Source organism: Saccostrea cucullata, unplaced genomic scaffold (genome assembly GCF_032062105.1).
Source record: "Saccostrea cucullata isolate Sc308-1 unplaced genomic scaffold, CSIRO_AGI_Scuc_v1 ctg83, whole genome shotgun sequence".
Lineage (NCBI taxonomy): Eukaryota > Metazoa > Mollusca > Bivalvia > Ostreida > Ostreidae > Saccostrea > Saccostrea cuccullata.
This window is the reverse complement of record NW_026929751.1, coordinates 38,105-64,059: the sequence shown is the minus strand read 5'-3', so window position 1 is coordinate 64,059 and position 25,955 is coordinate 38,105. Positions and strand designations below refer to the sequence as shown.

The window sequence follows — 25,955 nt, the reverse complement described above, 5'->3', positions numbered from 1 at the left end:
AGAAATGATGACTTTAAACGAAACTGTTAATTTTCTTGTTTCATTTTTTTCATCATGATGTTTGTCAATAAATTATCTCGTTTTATAAATTACTCATATTTAGAGCATTCTCTTGCGCATCAACTGAATGAAATGACCCCCATATGCAGGTGATAAAGGTATATTGTTGTATAGGTAGGTTTATCATGGTTGTTAGATTACCATTTAAGTTTTTTTCTATTAAAATATCCAAACAGGGAACATATGTGTCAGACTCTATAATATCTTTTATTTCAAGCTCACTGGGATATATCGTGCTTTTAAAATCAAGATCTTACTTATTATAAGCACTTTGCACAGATTTCATTACTTGTACATCTACAATAAAACAGATTTATTTGGCAGATTATTAGTTTGAACATATTTCATTAATATACAATGGTAACACAAGTTACAACTTACATGTCTTAATCAACTAAGAGAGAGTCATTAATATTAACGTATTTCATTACAAAACAAACAATATTATTGGTGCTGTATTTGGAACCCTATTTCTATTTTGATTGCATGTCTTGAAACAATTCTGAAGAATATGAGAGATACAATCTGAAGTATTCAATTTGATCCTACAAAGATTACTGCACAACATTCCTACCCAACAAGATTCCTGGAAAGCAAAAAATAGAAAGGTAATTTAAAATTTTCTAAGAAAGGGATTTGTTGCTTTCAAATATTAAAAGCATCAAAACGTACGTCGACCTGTTTTCATTTTTTTTTTCATGAAGCAGACTTATTCAAAAACAGCAAATTTTGATTTTTTTTCAGTGACTAATGGTTCACTAGAATACAAGAATAGAATAGGTATGTTACTAAAGAGTCCCTGTTGGTACCAATGGAAATTCCGACGGATTGTTTGAAGACCAGCTCTTCTAAAACGACATAGATATTATCAATTAGAAACTCAAGCATCTTTTTCTTATTAATTTCAGAGTACTTTTGTGTACAACAAAATGTTTTGCAAATGACCAATGAGAAGGTAAGTATTTTCGAGTTTCATGTTTATTGAAAAAGCAAGTGTCAAAAAGCCTTGAATTCAAATTGTCATGGGGAAAGGTCGTATCAAGTGTTGAAAAGTACATTTGATGTTATTGATTTCTAAAAGTTCCTTGGAGTTTTTAAGTATCCACATATTATTTTTACCACTTCTCAAATATATTGCTGTACAATACTCCAGAAGTTTCTCCTTTAGTGCTGTTATTATTTTAGTAAAAGAGAAAGAGGCTTGGTAGAACATTTAAATGCAACATGGTATGCATCGTTGTTTATATGGACTTTTCAGGAAATACATGTATAGGAATCGGATCCAGCATACGTACGTACGGTATTCAAGTCAAGTCTGATTGTTGGGAATATAAAAAATATTTTAAAATTTACACATGATTTTGAACAATTTCCTTAGAAATGGAGTTATGGGTATAAATTGGATTGCCAATGGCAGAATAAAACCACCGTTCCTCTAAAATACAATCAGAATACTAGTAATGAGCCAAACAAAGACAATGTTTAATCCTGCCTTGTCAGCATAACTGATCAATCTAATTCTTAATTTACTTCTGAATTAATCATTGAAGACAGAAAGATAGATGATTTTCATATTGTCCCTCACTCTGATACTTTCATCCCTTCTGACAAAGTGTCAATCATTATTATTTTTAGCATGTTTGGTCCGTCGCCTGAATTCCATGGAATTCACAATATTTATTGAATTATTTATGATGCCAGTTGAATGATCGCGGTTCCCTAAATTTTTTCCCTTTTAAAATACAAGATTGAAGGTCATTAACTTAATTTACGTCACCAGTAATGATTGTCCAGCATGACAGTCTTTAAAAATACATACAACAGTGGTCCTTGATAAGTTAATCTTTGAGATACCGTTGTGCCCTAGGATACTGAAGAAAAGTAGAAGAGAAGAAACACTCAAGATTATTTCCTTCGATAAGGTGGGAATTATCTTTCTTGCTATGGTATCGATAGACGTTTTTGTCTAACTGTGTATATTTTTGACAAACAAGGACGGGTTTTTGTGTAATTATTTTTTTTTTAAATGAAAAATTTCTTTTTTCGCTCTCTTGAACAAATGAATTGCATCTGAAGAAATTAAATGAGCAGTCTGATTAAAATCAAACCTTCACTAGCTCTTCACGCGACAAAACAATAAAAAGGAGCTAGTGAAGGTTTGAGTCTGATTAAAATCAAACCTTCACTAGTTCTTCACGCGACAAAACAATAAAAAGGAGCCAGTGAAGGTTTGATTTTAATCAGACTGTTAAATGAGCAGAAAACTGGTTTGGAACAAATTGAAAGATTACAAAAATATACTTATTTCTCAAATATTTCTTAAGGATTCGAAAAATATACTAGTATGGCGGTGTTAGGTTTTTTATTTTTATTTTTTAACTATTAATTGGCTTATCATTACTTAGTTCTATCCGAGGAACTCCTCATGTCGGACAATTTAGGGTCAAGCCTTATCTCCTTCCCCTGTCTGTATGTAATCAAGTGAATAATGACTGCCCTCAATCGCATGTTACTAGGTTTGTACTTTTGTTTTTCTTCTTTAACATTATATATGTAATGATGATTTTTCATTAAAGATCTTGAAAAATACCGAAATTGACGAAATGCATCAATTCTTTTTTATTTAATCATGAATTTATATAGTTCTTGTGCTAGTATCGACAGTACATGGAGCTTACAATGGTGAGTTCATCTTTTTTTCTAAATATATATCACTTTCTCAAGGATTAATGTACATTCATATAAAAAATACTAAATGCATCAATTAAATAAAACATCCATTTCCATTACTTAAGTTTCTATTACATTACTGAAAAAAAACAATTTACTCTGTCTCAGAATTTTTTTAAAAAGTTTGAAAATTTGAATATTTTTTCTACGTTTAGGACGACTTTTGTGTTCTCACTGTCAAGGACACATACATAATCAGCAGTGCCACAATTTCCAGTTGTGTCATGTCGGAGAGGTAGGTACGTCATCCTTTCATATTTTAGCAGTAATGCTTCTTTTTGGTTGTGACTTGGATGAAATTTGAAATATGTTTATCAATAATTACAATTTAACTTCACCAATGATATGAAATATTATTCATGAGTAGCATTGTTATCCTCCCACCGAAGACCCTTTATTTTGTCAATTAATGATTAAAATGATATTATATTTAAGTGAATGTAATGTAATCCACTGATACCAATATATTATATGTGGATGTAAAGTTATCAATTGATACAACTATCATATATAAATAAAAAAGTTAGCCAATGATAAAAATACGCTAGATGTACTTTTTTATAGCCATTTATTAGTGCTATAATTTATCGTCTAAAATTGCCAACTCCAGCTTTTACTTCTTAGGTAAAAGAATTGTATGGGATAAAAAGCTATAATGTTGACGTCATCATTGATTGACATGAAGATTTTTTTCCAGCAATGTTTTACGACAACGTACAGTATACATGGACAGTCAAGACTTTACACTGGTTGCATGCCTGATTCGGTAAGGATAAAAATACCACTTGTGATTTTGACTAATGTATACTTTTTTCGATAACGGTTCATTTACAGTAACTTGCAATAGAGTTGAACCGTCGGTTTTTCAATGTAACAAGCTTTCATATCCCGACAATAATATTAAATTCGAGCTGATCTGACACAATATCGGAGACTGTGACGTAATTCGCTTGTTTTACAGGACTGTTCTTCCTTAGGATTCCAAAAGGTCGACCAGTCTGGTGAACTTCCTCAAGGAAGTGTCATCACACAACAGAAATGCTGTCATACCGACGGTTGTAATGGGCTACAGGGTAGGTGTTATTGCAGTTATCGACGGTGTAATGGGCTACAGGGTAGGTGTTATTTCAATTGTCGACGGTTGTAACTGGCTACAGGGTAGGTTTTATTGCAATTATCGACGGTTGAAATGGGCTAAAGAGAAGGTGTTAATACAATACCGACGGCTGTATTGGACTACATGGAAAGTGCTATTACAATTATTATTGTAATGAAATATACAGGGAAGGTGCTACAACAAAACCGACGGTTTTAATAGGCTACAATGTAGGTGTTATTGCAATTATCGACGATTTTAATGGGCTACAGGGTAAGTGTTAGTATCGACTTTTCTGAGAGGTTACAGGGTAAAAGCGATTGTCTAACCGACTATTCTGACAGGTTTATTGGGCAGATGTTTTCGTAATACCGTTACAATGGGCTATGGAGTAAATATTTTTGTAATATCAACCTATTTATGGGCTACAAAAAAGACGTTGTAACTCCAATGTTTGTTGTGAAACACAAGATACGTGCTATTGCATCAGTAACTGTTTGAATGAGCTACAGGTTATAGGTTATTCACAACTGTTGTTATATGCATTACAAGATGATACTTTTTATAAAGCTGATGGCTTTAATGTGTGCCTGGGTAAGTGATTTGTATTTTGGCCCATTACTGGTAAGAGATGGATGTTTTTGCAATACCTGGTAGCTACAATTATAATAATGAGGTAAATGTTTCTGAAACGGATCGTTATATAAAGTTATAAAGTTACGTTCCTTTTTTATATTGTTTTTCACAGTATATGTTCTCATTACATGTTGAATATTAAACTATTAACTTACCTTTATCCATCGTCTCAAGCCACGGTTCGGAGTAGCATATAGATCTCTCCTACTCTAGAATGGAAGAGAATCGTACATTTTGGCCGTGGTTTGCAACGATGACCATTCTGTAATCTCATCTTTAAACTGGTAGGTACTGGCAGTAGAATTGCGTGTATGAGTTGTTCAGAGGACGAGAAGTACGCCTCCCAGTGTCAACATGCCATCCTGTGTAACCCTGGGCAGGTAGGCAGGTTGGTTTTTTCCAGTCCTATCATATGAAACATTCAAAACAAATCAGCTTTAATTAAAAGCCTGCACAAATCGTGTGTATATACTAGTATGAGATTATATTTTCCCTAGGAATGCATGTTCTATCAATATTTGGACACGAGCACGTATCAAAAGAGAATACATCTGAGCTGCTCAAACCATGAGGTATGTCTAAGCTAATATATTTCTTGAATTTCAATATTGATATTGTTGTTTTATTGGTATGGATTATTTGAAAATTAACTTTTGTAATCATTGTACAAGTAGCACAGTTAAAAGTTTAACTTCAAACTAAGGTAAGTTAAGTTTTTTGAACAACGTTTCAATGTGTTTGTTGGCATTTTGTTTTGAACTTACTGAGGATGTCCCTTATCATAATTTTAACTCTATGCAAAGGAATAAAAAAAATATCAGCCTAGTTTAAAATAAAGAAACTGAGCCGTTAAGATTGTAAGATTAGCCACTTTATTATTGACTTGAAACTGTAAAACTCATTGATAGGTTTGTGAAATCCTACGAAGTCAGCCCATAATTTTCGGCAAAAGGGATGAATTAGCCATGAAAAAACATTGCTGCAACACAGATTATTGCAATATATTCTGGGGTATTTTATTTTTGTAATACACATTTTAAAAATAAAATAAGTTTATGAATTCAGAAAAAATATGCATCTATTTGAGTGCGCTTAAAAAGTATTTTTATGTACTTGTATGTATACTTATCCAAAACCCTCTAGGTAAAATATGAGCAGTGCTTTGATTTTTATTTGAAGACCAGACGTCTATTGTGAATTCCAATACACACAAAACTCAACATACCATGAAAACAACAACTCCAGTAAGGACGACGACGACAAAGAAACCAGTGTCAACAACACATACTACTCTTTCTACAACAACAACTGCAACAACAACAACAGGGGATCAGTTTATTCCTATAACAAATCCCCCGACAACACAAACTCCAACCACTCAACAAGTTTTTGTCACTTTAACAAACCCTGTGAGTAGAACGCCCGAGCAACATACTTCAACACCCGGACAACAAACTACACCTGTAGAACAACACACTCCAACTGTAGAACAACACACCCCGACCGTACAACAACACACTCCGACTGTACAACAACATACCCCCACACCAGAACAACATACTCCTTCACTTCCTCTCATACCAATTACAACATCCGCACATTATATTCCTATATCTCATACAAAGACAACTCAAATGACAACTGAGACAACAACTCTCCCGACCACAACAACTACGACATTGCCAACAACTTCCACGGAGCCCCCAGCCAACAGCAAGTACTTTTTTCTTTTATCAATCAGCAAAAAGATTTCTATGCTTTGTCAGCTTTTAAAATGGGATCATGTGGGATGTCATGAATCGCTTTCTGTGATATCAGTATTATACGTTTGCTTACATTTTAGCACGTAATTTAACTGATTAAAGTGTCTCTTGTCATTCTTAAACAGGGTATAAATCATTAAAATAAAGCCCCTCTGTTTTTCAATTTGACAAGATGGATAATTTTGTCTTTATCCTCAGTATAACACTGTGTTTAATAATTCTAATAATCTTCTGTAAAAACTTGTGTTTTACCATTGTAACAGGATGTTATGGAAGTAGCAAGAACTCTAACCTTCAGACGGTCATTAATTGTCCAGATGAAGCGCCATATTGTCTGAATAACCTAACTAACTATGTTGATGGTAAAGCTGAAGTTGCCAAAGGGTAATTGTAAACATACTGATAGACGATTCGTGTTTATGAAAAATATGATAGTCTTTGTAGCAAATCATATATAAATCTTATAGTGCATTAAAATTGGGTTCTTTTATTTTCATTCTTTTTAAATTTAATTTAAATTGAAGATGTTTTGATTTCACTTTAGTTGTGCCACGGCTGGTCAGTGCTACTGGGTACCACGTGAGAGTTCCTCCTTCTACTGTGACAGATACAGCTCCTCCCACAGCTATTTCGCGGAGTTCATGTGCTTCTACTGCTGTACTGGGGAACTATGTAACCATGACACCATTGCCTCCCCGGCAAGTCCCTTCCATCCAACTGTGATTCCACCTAACCCTATAACCCTTCCGACAGTGCAATCTAGTAATTAAACACTTTTACATTCAGCTATATATCAGAATAATTTTCTTTAAATTTTTTCTTGATTATTGAAATTTTAATTCAAAATGTAAATAAAATAAGGGGCCCTTTTCAGCTAATTGTTACATTTGCGATGATTGCCATGGCGCTGGAACTTTGTCGACTTGTACCGGAAGTACGCCATATTGTTTGAATCATTATAGCAATTCTCAGTGGGGCATTTCACATATAACAAAAAGGTTTGCAGACTTAAATATTATTTTTTGATAAATTCGAAAGTTATTTTTACCGTCAACGTCGATCATTTTGAAAATTTTAAAGACTATGATTCTTGGCGCCTACCCTTATTATGTTGCACTGAAATGAAAAAATAAGAAGACTGTCAAAGCGTTTTCTTTCTTTGCTGTATTTGTTTATTGTTTTCTCGTGTTTTTTTTTAGCTTTTATGCAGTTGAAAGTAACAATGATAGAAACTTTTATACAGTTGAAAGTTACAAAGATAGATGTTATATGTTAAACACACATAATTTCTTTATTAGTTGCAAACATATATTGATAAGAATTGTTTGGGCCAACAGGTGCGGATCCAAGCAGGAATGTCATAGTCAGTACTATGAATCTACCAGATATAACTTGTTGTGTTCCATATTTAATGAGAACATTCGTGAAAACATGCGGCTTGAGTGCACATTCTGTTGTACAACATCGAACTGTAACGAGCATGCACGACCTCCACAAAATACCTTGTACAAGGAATAAAACAAACATGTTAAAGTATTGATAATTAAAGATGGATATGTTTGCTTGCGTTTGTTATCTTGCATTAAAAATTTTGTGGCTTGGACTGTTTTTATATAATGTATTCTAGGGGAAAACTTCCATATTTCTCGAGAATGGTCATCAAATGTCATTTACGATAGTAAATTTGATGTTTTTTTTCATTTTGAGTAAATCAACAATATGGTTCTGATTTATTTACAGGAGGTAATGCATAATTGATAAACTGCATCCTTTCGTATATATTTCAAGATTCAATTATGAATTAATCTTCGCATACAGAAATAGGTGTCCATGGATCTAGATTACTACTTCTGATGCAATAATGAGAGGCTTTGATACAGCTTTTTATTATGTGTAATCATCTAAGAAACTTTTCTTTTTTGTTTATTTTTTACTTTTATTTTTGAATTTGCCCTTTCATTTTTGTTATCTGAAAAATTATATTTTCAATTACAAGCTAATTATGAAAATAAAAATTCCATATTTCCTCTGTGTGATCTAAACACTGTAGTAAAGCCTTAATCAAGTACTGAACAACATATCCTTCAAATAAATATATCATTTTTAGTCATTACGCAAGAACTCCTGATTTTTACTTACTTTATTATATTTCCATACTATCGCGTATGAAGTACGTAATAGCTTCATGAGGTGTTTCATATATGTTCTGCCATTACTAAAATATTATTAACAGCAGTGAAGGAGACCTTCAGGAGTACTGTATATTGAGATATTAAAGGAGTGGTGTACATGTATATTAGATGTGGATACCTAAACTAGAAAATCTTGAAATCACAAAATTTTATCAAAAATAAATAACATCAATAGAAAATCTTGAAATCACAAAATTTTATCAAAAATAAATAACATCAAAACGTTCGATTTTTCAACACATTATTTAACCATTCCCTATGATAAATAACAGTCCAGGCTTCTTGGCATTATTTACAGCTGCTTCTTCAATAATAAAAAATGGAACTTGTAATTTTACTTACCTCGTCATTGGTCATTGGCAAAATTATTTTGTAAAAAAAAAATTCAGATTGTACACACAAGTAATCTGAAGTTGATATTAAGAAGATGCCCGAGTTTCTGATTGACAATGTCAAATTAATTTTCAAAGATCGGGTCTTTCAAAAATTGTCAGAATTCCAATATGTACCCTGTTCTTGGTGGAGTTGTTTGTTTTTGTATTCATAAAAAACAGCAATTTTCAAAACCTTATTAAAAACAGAAGAAATAAATCGCTGTGACATTCATCTCGGATTTTTTATATATTGACAAGGTGTCATCAATTACATATGTAAATATATTTAACACCATTCCTATGTTGAATCAGAATATAAATTGAACTTGAAATAAAAGATATAACAGAGTCTTACACATCTGTTTCGTATTTGGTTATTTTACTAGAAAGAGATTTTAATGAATTCGTAACCCAGCAATAAAGCCCTTTTTTATAAATGTGATGACTAACTACTTCACTGTCTACTTTTCTTTCATACACTGTAATTAGCAATATACCCTTATCATCTGCAAATGATACTTATATTTGATATAGAAGACTATTCTCCACGTATAAACAATTTTTAAAACCAGACTATTGCTATAATTATTGATGAGATTTTTTTTCTTCTACTGAAGTATTATATTTCAAGATTATTATTTCTTTTAAAAAATATTTATTGTATTATAATATAGTTGAAATAATTGAATTTTTATTCTAAAACAATTTAAAATCAAGATAATATTGTCTGTAATATGCTATTGGAAACACAAGTAGAATATTTCTAAAAGACATAAAAATTAACCAGGATTATTGGCTGAGAAGAAAAAGGTAGAAAATCATATTCAGAGTCAAGAGGTTTCACATTTATACCGTTTCATAAATGAAGTCTAAACAAATCCCGAGAAAAAATATAGTACCCGGTAAGTTTATGCTTATGAGGGTTTCTCTTGTAGCAGATGTTAGGTGATTTTTTTTTTAAAGTTGCCTTTAAAAAAAAAAACTTGCCAATTCTGCTTTATAAAGTGGAATATCATCGATTTACACTGGCTCTAAACAATAGTGAAGAAATAAATGAATGATCTAAACATACATATCGAGAATATGTCATAGTCATCTTTTGTAATTTCATTAATACCTAGTTTTAAATGCACTTTTATATTATCTTTTTTCTAATGAAATAGCAATAAGTGCAGTTATTTATAATTTGCTCCCACATAATTTACTTCGTGAACCCTTTTCAATCAGATATGAGTTTCTATATTAGTAACAGTAGTATAGATAAAAGGAAAGTACTCATATCATAATTTCGCTCCAATTTGTCCGCACTTTGACAATAAATCAAAAATGCTTGTTTATAAATCTGGAAACCCTCTTAATTTTTTTTAAGGTCATGTAACTAAACAAATGACCCAAAATATCAACAAGATATATCTTGCGATTGAAGTCTATAGTATCTTCAATATAAATAAAAATTAATAATTAACGAAATCACGTTGCTTTAAAACAATGTACATATGTAACCTTTTTTGGCCTGATATCTATTGCTCTGCTCCTGATTCGTATAGATACAATGTATTGAATTTTTAGTATGATTATGGTTCCTTAGTTCCATATTTCATAAAATTTACCTAAACCACGTTCTTATTTGCACAAATTCTGGAATCCGTATACATTAAAAAAATTCAAAAATCAAGATACTATTAACTTAATTTTTACATTTACATACAACGAAAATATATCTGTTTTCCTCATTATTTCATAACCAGTTTTAAATGCACTTTTCCTTTTTCTTTATATGAAATATCAATAAGTTCAGTTATTAAAAATTTATTCTCACATAATATACTTTCTGAACCCCTTATCAACCAGGTTTGTTTAAGTTTCTATATTAGTAAACAGTACAGATAAAGGAAAAGTACTAATGCCATAATTTAGATCCATTTTTCTGCACTAGGAGGGTTGTCAGGTAAAATCGTGGACAAGTTGTCTGTGAAAAGTATTCATCCCTAGCTGCGTTCTAAAATGTTCACGACCCTTTAGTACATTTTGCATCAATTATAAATTTTAGATAGATTTATGCATAATTTAGCAAAATATGAGATTTTTAGGTACGTGTTATATCACCCTACGGTGCACGGATGATAAATGTCAAAGTGTCTAAAACAACGTCATATTTTCTCTTTGTTGGATAAGTGCCATTTAAGAGGACTGGGTGGTTGTGGCCAATTTAGGCTATATTCATCTCCTTTAGAAGAAGAGCTCTCTATGTACAAAACATATACAAAAGTGATCAAATTTTAAAACTAAAATGTATGAAATTTTTCTTTGCCAAATGATAGTTGGCAGCTTGAGATATCATATCTAAAAAATTGAGTTATATCTGATAGTTTTCCTTTATTCTTCCATAAAATGACCGAGGAACAAATCTTGCATATCTTAAACATGGGCCTTCTGAAGATTTATTACTAAGTTATGGACAGTATTATCACTATCATTCAACTATAAGTAGGCAATCTTACTAGAATACATTGTATTTACTCATAGTTAAACTTTTTTTCAAATCAAACGAAGTGTAGCATAAAACTTCAAATTAATGTTGCATGCAAACTTTAACAAAGTAACAAACTCCTTCAGTTAATACACAAACGAGGTAGATGTAATTGTTCACATTGTACTTTTTGTTGCAATATTCTCACAAAAATCAAGATGTAACCATTGGGCAGTAACTTTTTCATAAATCTAAAGGCATAGGACAGTTTTTTTAATACGAAAGCCATGGGACATGTACGTTTTTAATGAGATATTTATTTTGTACTGGTCCTATCATTATGATAAATTTTGCCTCGTAACTAAATATTTTACAAACTTTTTTTAGATGAGGCCGTTTTTTTCTTCTCGTACTGAATATTATACTGCTCTATTATTATATCCTTTTTTTAGATGAGGCCGTTTTTTCTTCTCGTACTGAATATTATATTGCTCTATTATTATATCTTTTAACAGATATTTATTGCATTATAATGCAACCGAATTCATGGAATTTTTATCCTTAAAGAATTCAAAAATCATGATAACATTGTATGTAATATACTACTGAAACATTGAATACATGTGGAATATTTCTGAAAGACATGGATAATAACTTATGAAACCCTAGATTTATTGGCTGAGAGGAATTAAAAAGGAAACTGGACAAAAATTATATTCAGAGTCACATGAATATGCATTCCCACCGTATCATCAATGAAGTCTAAACAACTCTTTTAAAAGAAAAATATTCAGTTTGTGATTATGAGGGTTTCTCCTGTAGCAGATATTAATTGCATTTTTGTAAGTTGTCATTTTTAAAAAAAAAAATTACCAATTCTGCTTTATAAAGTGGGATATCATTGATTTAAAACATTGAAAAAGTAAACGAATCATTTTGGCGTTTATTAATGTTATATCAACACATAACGAAAATATTTCATACCCATCCTCATTATTTCATTTCCAGTTTTGGTTGCACTATTTCCCTTTTTCTTATGAAATATCAATAAGTACAGTTATTAAATCTTTGCTCTCACATAATATACTTTGTAAACCTCTTATTAATCAGGTGTGAGTTTCTACATTGCTAACGACGGTATAGATAAACGGAAAGTGTTTATGCTTCATTTTTTTCTGCACTATGACAACAGATTGGTAAATAAATATATGTTTATGAATCTGGAAATCCCCTTAATGTTATGAAATCAATGAAAAAGTGAATTAATTAAAACTATGTCGTTAGTAGTCTAGCTATACTATCGTCAGTATAAATAAAAATAAATACCGGGGTAGTACAGAAATCAAATTGCTTTAAAACATCCAGTTCAATTTATTGAAGTCAAGAGACATACATCTCATAGACAAGGTTTACAATCATACATTTTAACACATATAATAATGAAATAAACATACAGCATGTAAAAAACATATAATATTTTCGATAATTTATAAATGAGTTAAAGAAACTGTTCTTGATGCACTCCCTAATTGCAAAAAAAATTCCAGTATTACATTATTCTTTTACATTCTGTGTACTTAGTAACTGTACCAATTTCAAGACACTTGGTCTTCGGGAGTAGTAGCTTTTAATGTATTTTGTCTTAATGTATTATAATGTGGACATTTTAACACAAAACGGAATTCATCTTCTATTACCTAATTGACAAAGATTACATGTTCTATTATTTCTCAAAGTTTTATTATATCTTCCGAAGATATAAGACTTCCTTGTTCAATCATTAAGTTTGAAATGTCATTTTAATGTCGCTTATGTCATTAAATATTCTATATCTTTTTTGATCTGAAAGCAATTGATATATATATTATATGCAGCTCAGATTCACTTGGGAAAAATTATATTACAACTTATTTTATTTAGTGAATATTTCTGAAGCAAAGTTGATAAGAAGTACCTATGGTGTTGATTTACCGAATCCTTTAACGAATATGTATATACATTTATCTGCATCTATGGAAAATAGGGCACACGTACAGCAGATTGATTCAACCCACAGGTACAGAAAAGATAGAGATGTACGCTATGCTCTTTATAAACCCCTAAATATCTTTGCAACGTGAAATTTTTGTACATAAGTAAATGCTGTTATTTAATTTCATAGGTAAGAAGAGCTTTCTTGATCTATATGCAAACCATGTGATTATATGAAACATGAATTAAAAGAGAGTCCGCAATAAAAATCATATTACTGTAATAGTTCATAATTACAACTCTATTTAGATAAATTTGGCTTTAATTCTACTTTTTCTATCCTCTGGCTGATCATTTTCAGCAATGTTTCCTTTTCTACACACAAATACATTGATAAGTTCATCTTTAGAGCAGTATAATCCATCAATCTATTGAAATTCCATGGGCACAAATTGTGTTCATTTATGAACCGGCCTGTCTTTGTTTTTAATAACGCAGAATTTATTTGAAATACTACTGTATTAAAGAGAAGATTGATGCGACCTTTATTTCGACATTTAGAAATGTCAGTAACGTTATATTAATCAAATATATTCAATTTCATTTATAAAAACGAATATATCTGAGTGTCCTCAAAAACACAAGTCCATCGTATTGCATTATTTTGAAATAATTAGAATGTTTTATTGATCACAGTTTTATCATTAAGACTATTGTCCTTTACTTAAATTTATAATTTTTCAATTTATTTTTTAATACAAAAATTTTAAATTTGGAGAGGACAATATACGTACTGGTAACACAAATGGGATGACTTCAGCCGTCCCATCGCCATCGTCCAACCCGCCCCTATCATGTAGTTATATCCCGTTATAACCCGCAGTTTTGAGTAATTTGTTTCCTTGTCAGTATTCCCATTATGAATGAATTATTAATGAAGACCATCTTTCATAAATTATTATGTGTGTTCTGAATTAAAAAAAAACAGAACCGATTGACAAAATACAATTTTCATATTTATTCGAAGATTTGAGAAAAATTAGATTAACCAACAAGTACGGGGTGTCCATGTGCACCTGCAATGAAAGAGAAAAAAATCCAGAAAAAATTGCGTCTAAAACTATGTGTAAAATATACAATCTCATCAAACAATCAATAATTTAAAAGAATAACATTGAATTCAACTAGTGATGACCAACTTGACCAAAAACAAAAGATTACAAAAAATTAAATAGTTATGACGTGTACTGGAATACCTAAACATGAAAACTATTTTTTGTAGTTTATGGACTATTTCAGGAATCAAAAGATTTGAGTTAATACAGATAGTAGATACCTGAATCACCATGTGTTCCTGCAAACAAAAGCAATTTTCGATGTATATTTATCAACAATCCTAAATATAGCCGTGAAATATTTTGCTGGAACGGCAAAACATTTAGCTACTAGTATATTAGATATCACAATATTGAAAAAAAAAGATTGCAGTTACCTGATTGACCATGTGTTCCTGCAAACAAAATGAATTTTCAGTGATACAATTATGAAGTCATTCCTAACTAGCTTTCAAACGATACGGAAAACAGATAGCTTCTAATATGTTAATATCAAAGTATCTTTATGACAGCAATCAAAAATAGTGCTTTCACCAAATCTAATTTTTTTTATCATAATCATATTGAATACTTTTTGGAAAATTTTTGCTTACCTGTATGACTGCCAGGACAAGCGATTTCCATGAGGTAATCTCCCATTGTATGAAGTACATCAAATCCACTGACTGTGCCAGGTTTACCATTTGAGTCAATTGCCGCCAATTCTTGAGTATTTACCAGACTTCCGATCCCGATCGCATGGACAGTAGTGTGTTGGTGCTGCAAATGCTTGGCTTCTGCTATCGTTTGGTTTGTATCTTTGGATTTACCGTCGGTTAAAACGACCACAATTCGAGAAGCAGAATGACGCCCACCATGGCTGTGAGAAAATGCGTTTTCCCTCACAAATTTCAAAGCCTCTGCTGTGTTGGTTCCAGACATCAAGAACGTGAGACTTTGAATTTTATGCAGAAGCTGATTTCTATCATGATAGGTGTTTAAATAAAAGTCATTTCGTACGGTATCCCCAATAGTTATACATCCAAACTGAACATTGTCCCGGCCAATCTTAAACTTTTTAGTGAAATTGTAAACAAATTCCTTTTCAATTTCGAAATCGTCACGGCTCAGACTTTCTGAAGCATCCAAAACGAAAACAATATCTGCTGCCTTTGGACCACACACTGAATTGAAGGAACTTTGATTGCATTATTCATTAACATTAGGACATCGATTTTATTACAATAATCGTTTTTTAACGAATACATTGCGAAAATCTTTAAGAAGCTGTTTTCAATATTCATAAAAATACACCGGAAAACAAAACGAGAGAAATATATCGTAAATCTACTTGACACCTTCCAGAGAAATATGAAGTTTACAAAGTTTTGAATATTTGCCCCAAAGGATGACTGCACTGTTGGACCTTTCTTGGTCGCTTCTATTGCTTTAGTATGTTTAATATATCACTTTTCTACATTTGCTAAAAAAAATTCTTTTCAAATTCCAAAAAATTCCAAATATAATGTTTAAATGATTTTAAACTATTAAACAAAAAAAAACTCTGTTTTTTGTCCGTACTTCGTTCCAAAATATAGATTTTATACTTATCTGCCCTTGACTGAACATAAGGTAGCATGAGAAGCGGAGCTAGCAATATGAATAACAATGGTATGTATAAAAATATGCGAGATCATTCTTTCTTATCTTACTCTTTGTAAGGCACAAGTAGTTTTATTGAAACGAATTTACTAATAAGAACACGCACATATGAAATTAACGAATATTAAAATCATTTATTTTAAACAATTAAACATTATATAGTTCAGTGCCCTAGTTCTAGCACAAAACATGCTACCTTATGTCAGGTGAAGAAATCTATTATTTTCAGAGTAGCTTGAGGTAAGAAATCACATGGTTAATTATTAATATTCAAAATATCACAACCCTCTGTAACAAAGGAAACAAATGAAAGAAGAAACAAGTTTTTTTTCTGTTTTAAACCATGAACACATGTTTGTTTATTGGCCTTCTTTTGACACAACATTAATGATGTAAATATTCATCAATTCTTAAAAGGAGATAATAGACAAACATGACCTGACTTTATATCAAGGAAGAAAAAATTAGGCGTCCTAATGAACTTATGGAAATTCAAGAAAATATGTGATAACAAATTCGTATTTTGTAAACAATTACTTTTAATTAATGCTATAATGTGGAGTTGAAGATTAGATAGTGACCAATCCTGCAATTAAGGGGGCCGACTGGGGTTTTATTGCGTGAAAACTACAATAGCGAAACTCTTTAGTTTTATACTATATAACTTACATTGATTCAGGTGTACATGCCAAGTTTGGCGAAAATCTACCGTCCAGGTATTTATAAGGGACCGTCTCAAAATACAGGTACATTTACTATAGGATTATATAGGAAAGTGCCATTTTTTGGCACACCATGAGTAACACCAAATTACACATTATATGAAAGAAACACAAAATTCTACCGTCTCGTTTCCAGAGGGGACATCTCAAAATACCAAAAATTAACGAATTTTCCTGTTTTTATAGAGTACCACAAAATATGAGGAATACAAAGGATATATACCAAAAATATAAAAATGAAGGGAAGATTCTCAAATTTCTATCTTTTAAATTTCAGGAGCATATATTTATTACTTTTTCTTTTATAGCATTTTTATTACCCCTTCTTTCAGAGCTTCATGTTTTCATAACGTCAAAAACAAGATTTTACGCCAATCTAACTATCAGTTGAAAAATCGTTTTAAAAATCTGATATATGAAATTGCAATTAAATTTTTCAACCTATAATTTCTTAATTTTATCATTTTTTCTTAATTAAGTGAAAAAATTGCTTATAAACAGTAAATAAGCTTCATTTTACGATGAAGCGCGAAATATTGCTCAATGGAAACTACAGTCGGCCCCCTTCAAAGAAAGATGCTTCTATTGAAAGTTAAATTAATTTTGTGGCTTGTTTTGAACGGACAAGGTAGGATACCGGCCAAATCTGGCCCCATATTTGATGTAAAAATCAGAACACTGGTAAAATTGTGATAGTTTGTAGTTAAGAACATAAAATGATGCTTGCTTTAAAACCAGCACTAATTTGGATTCAAAGCTAACGTGGAAGCCACTAGAGGGTGCAGAAGTAGGACATCGAATTTCCTTAGTTCTGATGTTTTCCGAAAAAAAATGTTTTGTAAAATCGATAAAAATTTGCATATAAATGAGGAAATTCGAAAAAATAATTGACCTTTTATTTTCTGACCTCTGTATATTTCAAAACTTAGAAACAATACTCATTTTGTGACAGGGGTGACAACAGGTTTTTATTTATAAACTGTTGCATCATTTTGAAAGAAACTCAAAATTAGGGGCCAAAACTGGGTCTTTCCCTATCTTGTTCTTTATTTTGTCGCAAAGTTCTTGTGTCCTTAAGTATATTCATCCTTTTGCAGGAAAATAATTAAGAAAAAATGCATATGATGAAAAATATTTACCCGGGATTGTTGTGGTTGTCGTTAATTTTGTTGTTGTTGTTTTGTGAGTCGTTGTTGTTGTTTTATGAGTCGTCGTTGTTGTTTTGTGGGTGGTTGTTGTGGTAGTCCTAGGCGTGGTTCTATGAGTTGTGGTGGTTGTTGGGTGGGTTTTGTGAGTTGTGGTGGTCGGGGGATGGGTTCTGTGAGTTGGTTTTGCTGTTGTTGTCGTGGGATGGGTCACGTGGACATGTGTTTTGGGGTGTGTAGGATGAGTCGTTGGGTGGGTTGTAGGATGTGTTGAAGGATGGGTTGTCCTGTGAGTTGTTATTTTATGAGTTGTTGTAGTAGTGGGCTGTTTTGTTGTAGGTGCTCCTTCAATACACAATGATATTTTTAAACATGTATGTTAAAATCACCAAACAGAATACAATTTTCCCTCAACTTTCGATTTTCGGATATCACATCTGAAAAAAGACATGCATAGCATTGGATATGCTCCAAACGTATCTTAACGGGCCTTTCCGGCAAGCTGAGAGAAAAAACACTTCGGTTATATTTATTACAAAAAATGAAACCGCTTCCTATTTACCGAAGTATCAACTATAAAGAGGTGAGTACCCTTCTTCTGCATATCTTTACGTTTAATTAAACTTCATAAACTCTACAATTTAAAGGCTTCCTGCATCTAAATAACAGGGGTTGCCATGGAAGCATGATGCAATGTCTTTATTATATATATGTGGTTGTCCGAAATGCTTGAGAAGAAGCGATGGGTATCCTTAAAAAAAAGACGTGTTTGTTTGCAATATGTTTTTGTCATCCCTTCACCAGATTCATTTGTAAATTTGTAAAAACTCAAGCGGTCAAATATGAATGCAAAGCACATTATAATTATTCATTTTATTTTGTATTCTTAATAAAAGATAAATGTAATTAAATCGTTTCGTATAGCACACCAAACTTTAAATATATAAATCAAAATAAAAAAATTAATCAAAATATCCTGACATAAATATAAATTTGATGTCAGAACTGTTTTTGGTATATTTAAATTAAAGTATCACCTTTCACGCATTCTTTGTTGTTACAAAAGTTGTCGTCACAGCAGTATTGGCATTCCGTTAGGGGAAATTGGAACTGTCTCTTACCGAAAGCAATAGGTAACGATTTAGGATGTCCATGAAACTGCCCTCCTACAGAATCCTGACACACCTTTATATAAAAAAAGACAATTGCACGGATTGATTGTATATTGTTTAAGGTCCCTCTCCAGAATTTTTCACTCATATGGAGACGCCACCACTTGCTGGTGGAGAGCTGCAAATTTTGTCCTATACTCGGCACTCGAGCAGGGAGGGATCTTTTTCTTGCCAGCTCCTACTGCGACTCAAAAGCTTGTTTTATACGGTCTCATCCGAAGGACCGGTCTCCACGTCCTACAGCGGGATTCGAAACCGGGACGTAAGGATCAACTCCTTACTTTGCGACTCTAGAGCAGACGCTCTAACCACTGCGCCACGCTGGCGACCAATTGAACGGAAACTTTTGAGCTGTAATTTTGTGTGTGTGTGTGTGTGTGTGTGTGTGTGTGTGTGTGTCTCTTAATAGGTAATGCTATAAATTTGTTGCAAATAACATATGAATGGCCAATTAAACGAAACGAAAGATATATTGTTATATCCTAGGTGTCCTTGAATTTCTCTTCTGTAATTGCAGTAGCACATTCATATTTAGAGATATGAAGGGGTCTTTTTAAGAAGTGCAATAAGGTAATAGAGTTTCGATTCTGGGAATTGAGGGATGTTTTTTTCTACAAAATAACCTTGTTCAATTAAATCTTTTATTATGTATGCACTAATTAACCAAATATTCTTTTAGATCAGTGGTGTTTGGATGTATCCTGAAAATGTGCAATGAGGTTTCAGAATTCTTATTTTCACCCTTGGGTTCAAATGGGTGTAAATGATTATTTTTTTTCAAAGCTTGGTTGTTTCCTTTTTATATTTTTTTACTGTAGCAGCTCTATCATATTTTGGAATAAGTCTGGAAGTGGCATGATGATATGAATTTAGGCTTTGCAATTTTTATTTTCACTCCTGAAGATTTTCATGTAAATAATAAAGTTATTATAGCTTCTTCCCTTGTTATCTAAATATTTAGGTGAGTACATTAAGATGTAAACATCTACGAACAGGAATTGCTATCATATGCATGACAATATATATAGATGTATCTTTTTTTTCAACTTCTTTACATACTAACTGTCAAACTTTTAAAATATAATTCTAAACAAATATAAATGTACTCACGTGTTTTTTCTCACATCGAAGTTGATACCGCTCTTGAAACAATTCTGTAAGGACCAATGTCGCTAGACAAGTCTATAAAACAGAACATATTTTTATACAAATGGAATTAGAAATTTGAAATATTGATGTTTTTCATTTATTTTATTTACAATTTAAAAATTATTTGTGAAATTTGGTACCTCATCGTAATTACAGACATCCACTTTTTCACATGTTCCAGGGTTAGCTGCATCAGAACATTTAAAACAGACGGTGCCGTTGACCATGTTCACGGCTACAATAAAATCAAAACTTTTTTTTTTAATTTTATTACATTCAAGATTTCAAATATTAAGAAGTCATGGCTGAAAATGAGGCATTAAGATAATTTTGAAGCCTCTAGAAGGTCTTTCTTTTGTTATTTATTTAGTTAATTTATTTCGTTCTGTTCTTTTATTTTCATTGCATCAATATTTTAAACAATTTCTCAATCTTAAAAGGAAACAAGAATTCATTTCTTTATAAAAAAAAAAAAAACCCACAATCTTGATATCGTAGGCCCAGTTTCTTCCCCCTGATTTCTCTGAAACTGCTTTAAAGATGTCCTTTTTATAAATATAAAAAAAAATCAAATTTTACCAAAATCAAAAACATCGATACGTTTGACTTTTCAACACTTTATAGATCCATTCCCCACGATATATTAAAGTTCTGGATCTTTTACATCACAATGAGCTGCCTTTTCAATACAAATGAAACTCGTAAATTTACTTATTTTGTCAATGGGTATTCGTAAAATCATTTTGTTAAAACATGGTGATTGTACACACACGGTTTTTGAAATTGATATTAAAGAGATGCTTGTATTCCTTATCGGCAATGTTTACGTATGTAGTATTTGGAGATGTTGTCTTCTCGAAATTTCCCTGGGTACCGTTATCAACAGACTTATTTTTTGTATTCATATGAAGCAGAATTTATTTAAACTTATATATGAGAAGAAGAAAACACTTGCTTTTGCTTTCGACTCGACATTTAGATGTTTCATCGACGACGAATTATAGATTATCAATAATAAATAACTTCTTCCATTCAGATAAGGATCAATTTCGAAAACAAGGCAAGCTTTTGACAAAATGATATTACCAGTCTCGTTTAAAGTCATCATCAGCAAGCAAGTTCTATGGTCACTACAACCACCTCGTTAGCAAATACATTCTATCTAGGACATCCGAAGTCAAATGCTGACAGGAAATTTCAAACTAAATTGTCAACCATTTTTTAGTAGCGAGACGTGGACAGAGAATGCTTACTCCTCCATGGCACCTGAGCCAACCTCTGATTTTTAAGAAGTTCCAATTTGCTCTACCCCCGATATGTATTGTTTCGCTTATTTCTGTGTTTGATCACTGTTCGTTGTCTCCATATTTCATGAAATGAGATCATGAGAACAATAAGAGGTCATTGACTTACTTTTGTCAGGACATCCATCTCTATTGCAGAATTCTTTCGTACAACATTCCTCGCAAAGATGGAGGTTTTCAAACTGCCTCTTGACAGGCTGTGTCACTGCTCGTTTCCGGCCATTTAGTACCCTACAAGTCTGCAAAAGAAGTATTCAGAAATCGGTATTTTTGTTCCTGATAAAACGAGCAAAAAACGCATTCTGCATTTTGAGAACAGGGCTTACTTACATCTTCTATTCGGCATCCCAAGTCGTAATATAGAAACCCTTGTTCTGTCACATAGAAATCTGTAAAACATCGCTAAAAAAAGGAATTTATGACATTATTATCAGAAAAATGCTATTCCCTTTAATGATGGCTCTCAGTAGAAAAAGGGTCCAATTCTTACCCAAGATAGATTTTAGTTTTAAAAAAAATAATAAAGACAAGAAATTAAGCTTATTTTCTTAAGACACGAAAGAATACTAAAAGGCCTTTTCAAATGTCAATACTCTGTAAAATTTGTTTATACATATAATATGATAATCATTGCAAAATTGCTTAATGAATTTTATATGGAACTACTCAAGACTAACAACCATTGATTAAAAAAATACACGTACGTAATGGTCTGAACAGTTAACCACAGTGGTGCAGTCTTGAGGGAATGACACTCCAGTACATTGCAGACATTGCAATCCTAGAACATTCACAGAGTATTTTAATTAGCTTTTCCCTCACATAATGTATTTCTTTGTTTTGGTAACGAAGAAAGTCAAATAAACAATACACACTAGCTATATAATATAACACAATTATACCGATTTTAAAATTATATTTTGGGGTAAGAAAGTAAGCCAAAAAACATATTTATAAGTTACTTTATAAAATGCTTTCTTATGATAAAAGGAGAAAAAAAAAATACCTTCTGCAACAGCCAAAATAGTGACACCTACCACTGAAAAATTTAGGAAAAAGCAAAACCTTTTAGATAATCTGCCGATGAAGTCATTACAAATGTGAAATGACAAGAATCTTATGATTTAATAATTGAATCTTACGTAAGGGATATCATCAGCTTGATTGAAGACATTTTCAAACTTCACTGTCCCCGCTGTTTTAAATGGGGTAAAATGACATAAAATTTCTAAACATACATACCTGCAGCAAGGAAATACCGGAAACTGGCCATGAAGATTGAGAGGTGTCCGGCCGTCGAAAAAGATTATAATTTTACGAAATTTGTTGTAATATTCCTTATCAAGTGCTTGTGACCTAGGAGAATCGCTCTCTTTTGACACCAAGTAACCTTCGATTGTCTTTGTCTGTTCCGACCCTGATAATGCATGAAAATGTCTGTTTCTATGTTTGTAAAAATTAAAGATTGTTGAAATAAATGTTAACAGAAATCTATATATTTTTTCTCAGTGCTTCGAATCCTTCTAGTGGTCAACTTGTTAAAGATGTCGTTTTCGGTGAAAATTAATTTTATATGATAACTTTCGAATAGAATAATTAATTTTATAATTACAAATACATCACAAATAATCGAAATCAATTATACCTCTTTAACAGTATCCAAGATTTTAATATTTTAAATGCTTACTATAATGTAACTTCTAAAGGTGTGTTCCCATTTCGCCTTAACTGTGAAATTCATGTAAGAAAAAGTCAAAAAGTACTAAGGCGAAATGGGAATTTTAGTATTTGTAAATATTATCACTGGGTTAAATCATAAAATTTTTTAGATTGAATTTAACAGTTAATGGGAATTTATGAATATAGTGAATGAAATAATACATGTAATACCAAGTATTTTTTTTTAAAAATACTATGTGCTAAATATATTATTAATCTTCATCACCTTAATTCACCTGAGACCTTACTAAGGCGAAATGGGAATGCTAAATTTTACAGTTAAGGCGAAATAGGAACAAACCCTTCTAAACCAAACAAAGAAAGACAACTCAATTAACTACTACCCCGGTATGTCAGAAAATTGCCTCATTTTGAAGCAGTACAGACAGACAACCAGCCTGCTTTATGTGGTTTTTATTTTTTTCTTTTTTGGTCTGTATTTGTTAGCTAAAGTTTGTAGTTATTTAGATTAAAGTTTCTTGGTTTGTTCCCATTTCGCCTAAACTGTAAAAGAACTACGAACGATAGTATTGTTCTCCCGCCTACCTCTAAGTCATTCGAATGATTTTCAAACTTTTTATAGATATGCATTGGCGGATCCAGAGGGGGGGGGGTTCCGGGGGTTGGACCCCCCCCTTTATTTTTTGGAGAGTGAGAGGGGATAAAACGTTTTCCGAGATTATATACATTTGTATTTGTTCGTCCCACTTATTTATTGAATACAGAGATTCTCACACATTAAGTTTCCTCCAATCACCTTCTCTATTATACTTTTTTTATGAGAGAATGGTAGAAAATATTCTACTTATTTTCATATATCTAGATCTTGTATGTAGCATGCGAAATTTAATATGATATTGGATTCCCTCGATCTTTGGCTGTGTTGGCTATACTTGTACCGTTTTTTATCATATCTAGATCTATTGAAGGAACTAACATGTAACTTTGCTATAAAGCCCACCCGCATCCCACCCCAAAAAAACGTTTTTCAAATTCTTAAAGAAAATTCTTTATACTCTTCGGAAATGATACAAATCCATTCAATTTTAAGGCTTCCGTATTTTTTTAAACTTTTTTTTTTTTGGTTTGGTTTTGTTTATTTTGTATTTGTTGTTTTGTTCGTACTGGGGGTACGCTTTTTAAAAAAAAAGAAAAAAAGAAAGAAAAAAAAGGGCCATAAAACAAAGATAGTACTTAGCACAACCTTAGATATTTCCATACAAGTCTGTGAATCTTTGCTTGAGAGTATGTATTGGGAAGGGGGGAGGTAATAGGGGAACAACCCTGGAACCCCCTCTTTCAAAAATTGCTGGATTCGCCCCTGATATTTATATGAATTTTCATAAAACGTTACTTATTTGGGATATCAAAGAGAGATAACTCTATAATTTTGGTAAAACTTGTGTTTTTCACTATAGAAATCAACGGAAAATATTTTTAAAACATCCCCCCCCCCCAGTGAAACAAAAATTTCTTTTTACAGGTAATATGGACTGTCATTTTACAAATTTATGCCAAAACTATTTGTGTTTCACGGGGGGGACATATGTTTATAGACAAAAAAACGGAAAAAATGCTGATTTTTCACCACTTTTAAAGCTATTTACAACTAAATAATTGTATTTTATTAATTCATATATGTTTTATTTATTTGCGTAAAACATAAGAAAAGATATGAGATACGTTTTATCATATTTAAGACTATTTCAAAATATGGGGATTCTTGAAAGTTCGATTTCACCAGAAAATATCGTCTACCCCCCTTTTTTCAAGAGCTGGAATTAATGATAATTTACTATCTAGCGCTGGAACTAAAATGATTAATCAATTACCATAGAACTGTTCTTTGTATTATACAAAGAATTAATGGCCAAATTGCCATTAATATTGAATTTAATGGGTGCAAAATGTAGGCGGGAATCAAGAGTTAGAGTTCGTGCTTCTTTATAATTCCCATTTCGCCTTAGTAAGCTTTTAGGTGAAATAAGGCGAGATATTGGAACTTGAGAATAAACATCTAATTTCGTCTAATATAAATATAATAATGATGATGTAGAAATGATGAGATATATCAAAAGTTAATAAATATTAGCCATAACATACTAGTATGCTCAGTCAAACAAATATTAGAAGACACTTAGTATAGGGGGAGGGGGTATTATAGTATTCATCAATAAATTCCCATTAAATGTCTAATCTAAAGTCTTTATCATAAATGTTTTTTTTTTATTTCAACCCAGTAATAAAATTTACAAATGCAAAATTATTTTCTATTACCGTTTTAGGGGTCCATAATAAAGCTTCTAATTTCAACCCAGTAATAAAATTTACAAATGCAAAATTATTTTATATTACCGGTACTTCCGAAATCTGGATAAATAATTTTAAGAAAATTACAAAAGACTGATAAAACTCCATTTGAAAAAATTCGAAATTTCATCTTCAAAGACATTTTAGGGGTCCATAATAAAGCTTCTAATTTAGCAGTTAGAGTAGAGTTTGGTGCACTTACCATTATTTTCAGAAGTTATAAATTATTATTTAGATATTATTACAGATTACAGAAACTTGTTTCCGATGAAGAGAATTCAAACTTACTTTTACAACATACCACAATGCATATTAAGAGGATGGAAAATTTGCAGAAAATGGAAAAACATGTTGGCAAAACTGTATACAAACTATACTCAATGAAG

At 31.6% G+C, this 25,955-nt stretch overlaps 2 protein-coding genes across 2 annotated transcripts; one reads left to right on the top strand and one right to left on the bottom strand.

The window, feature by feature from the left end:
* The first annotated feature begins 2,928 nt into the window (after positions 1 to 2,928).
* LOC134282116 (mucin-2-like) lies at positions 2,929 to 7,856 on the top strand. Its single transcript, XM_062764561.1, has 11 exons — positions 2,929 to 3,025; positions 3,488 to 3,556; positions 3,752 to 3,863; positions 4,811 to 4,902; positions 5,020 to 5,094; positions 5,431 to 5,533; positions 5,702 to 6,235; positions 6,549 to 6,669; positions 6,830 to 7,047; positions 7,160 to 7,283; positions 7,623 to 7,856. The coding sequence occupies exons 2-11, from the start codon at positions 3,545 to 3,547 to the stop codon at positions 7,801 to 7,803; spliced, it is 1,572 nt and encodes a 523-aa protein (XP_062620545.1). The 5' UTR covers positions 2,929 to 3,025; positions 3,488 to 3,544; the 3' UTR covers positions 7,804 to 7,856.
* Positions 7,857 to 14,286: 6,430 nt separating this feature from the next.
* LOC134282128 (uncharacterized) lies at positions 14,287 to 22,876 on the bottom strand. The gene is made up of 12 exons (XM_062764575.1): positions 22,783 to 22,876; positions 22,547 to 22,579; positions 22,245 to 22,321; positions 21,871 to 21,942; positions 21,650 to 21,779; positions 20,377 to 20,471; positions 20,198 to 20,269; positions 18,953 to 19,100; positions 17,910 to 18,260; positions 15,001 to 15,570; positions 14,629 to 14,646; positions 14,287 to 14,368 (listed from the first exon to the last, which is right to left on the bottom strand). Exons 1-12 carry the CDS (start codon positions 22,811 to 22,813, stop codon positions 14,337 to 14,339), a joined length of 1,629 nt encoding a protein of 542 aa, XP_062620559.1. The 5' UTR covers positions 22,814 to 22,876; the 3' UTR covers positions 14,287 to 14,336.
* Between the last annotated feature and the right edge of the window lie 3,079 nt (positions 22,877 to 25,955).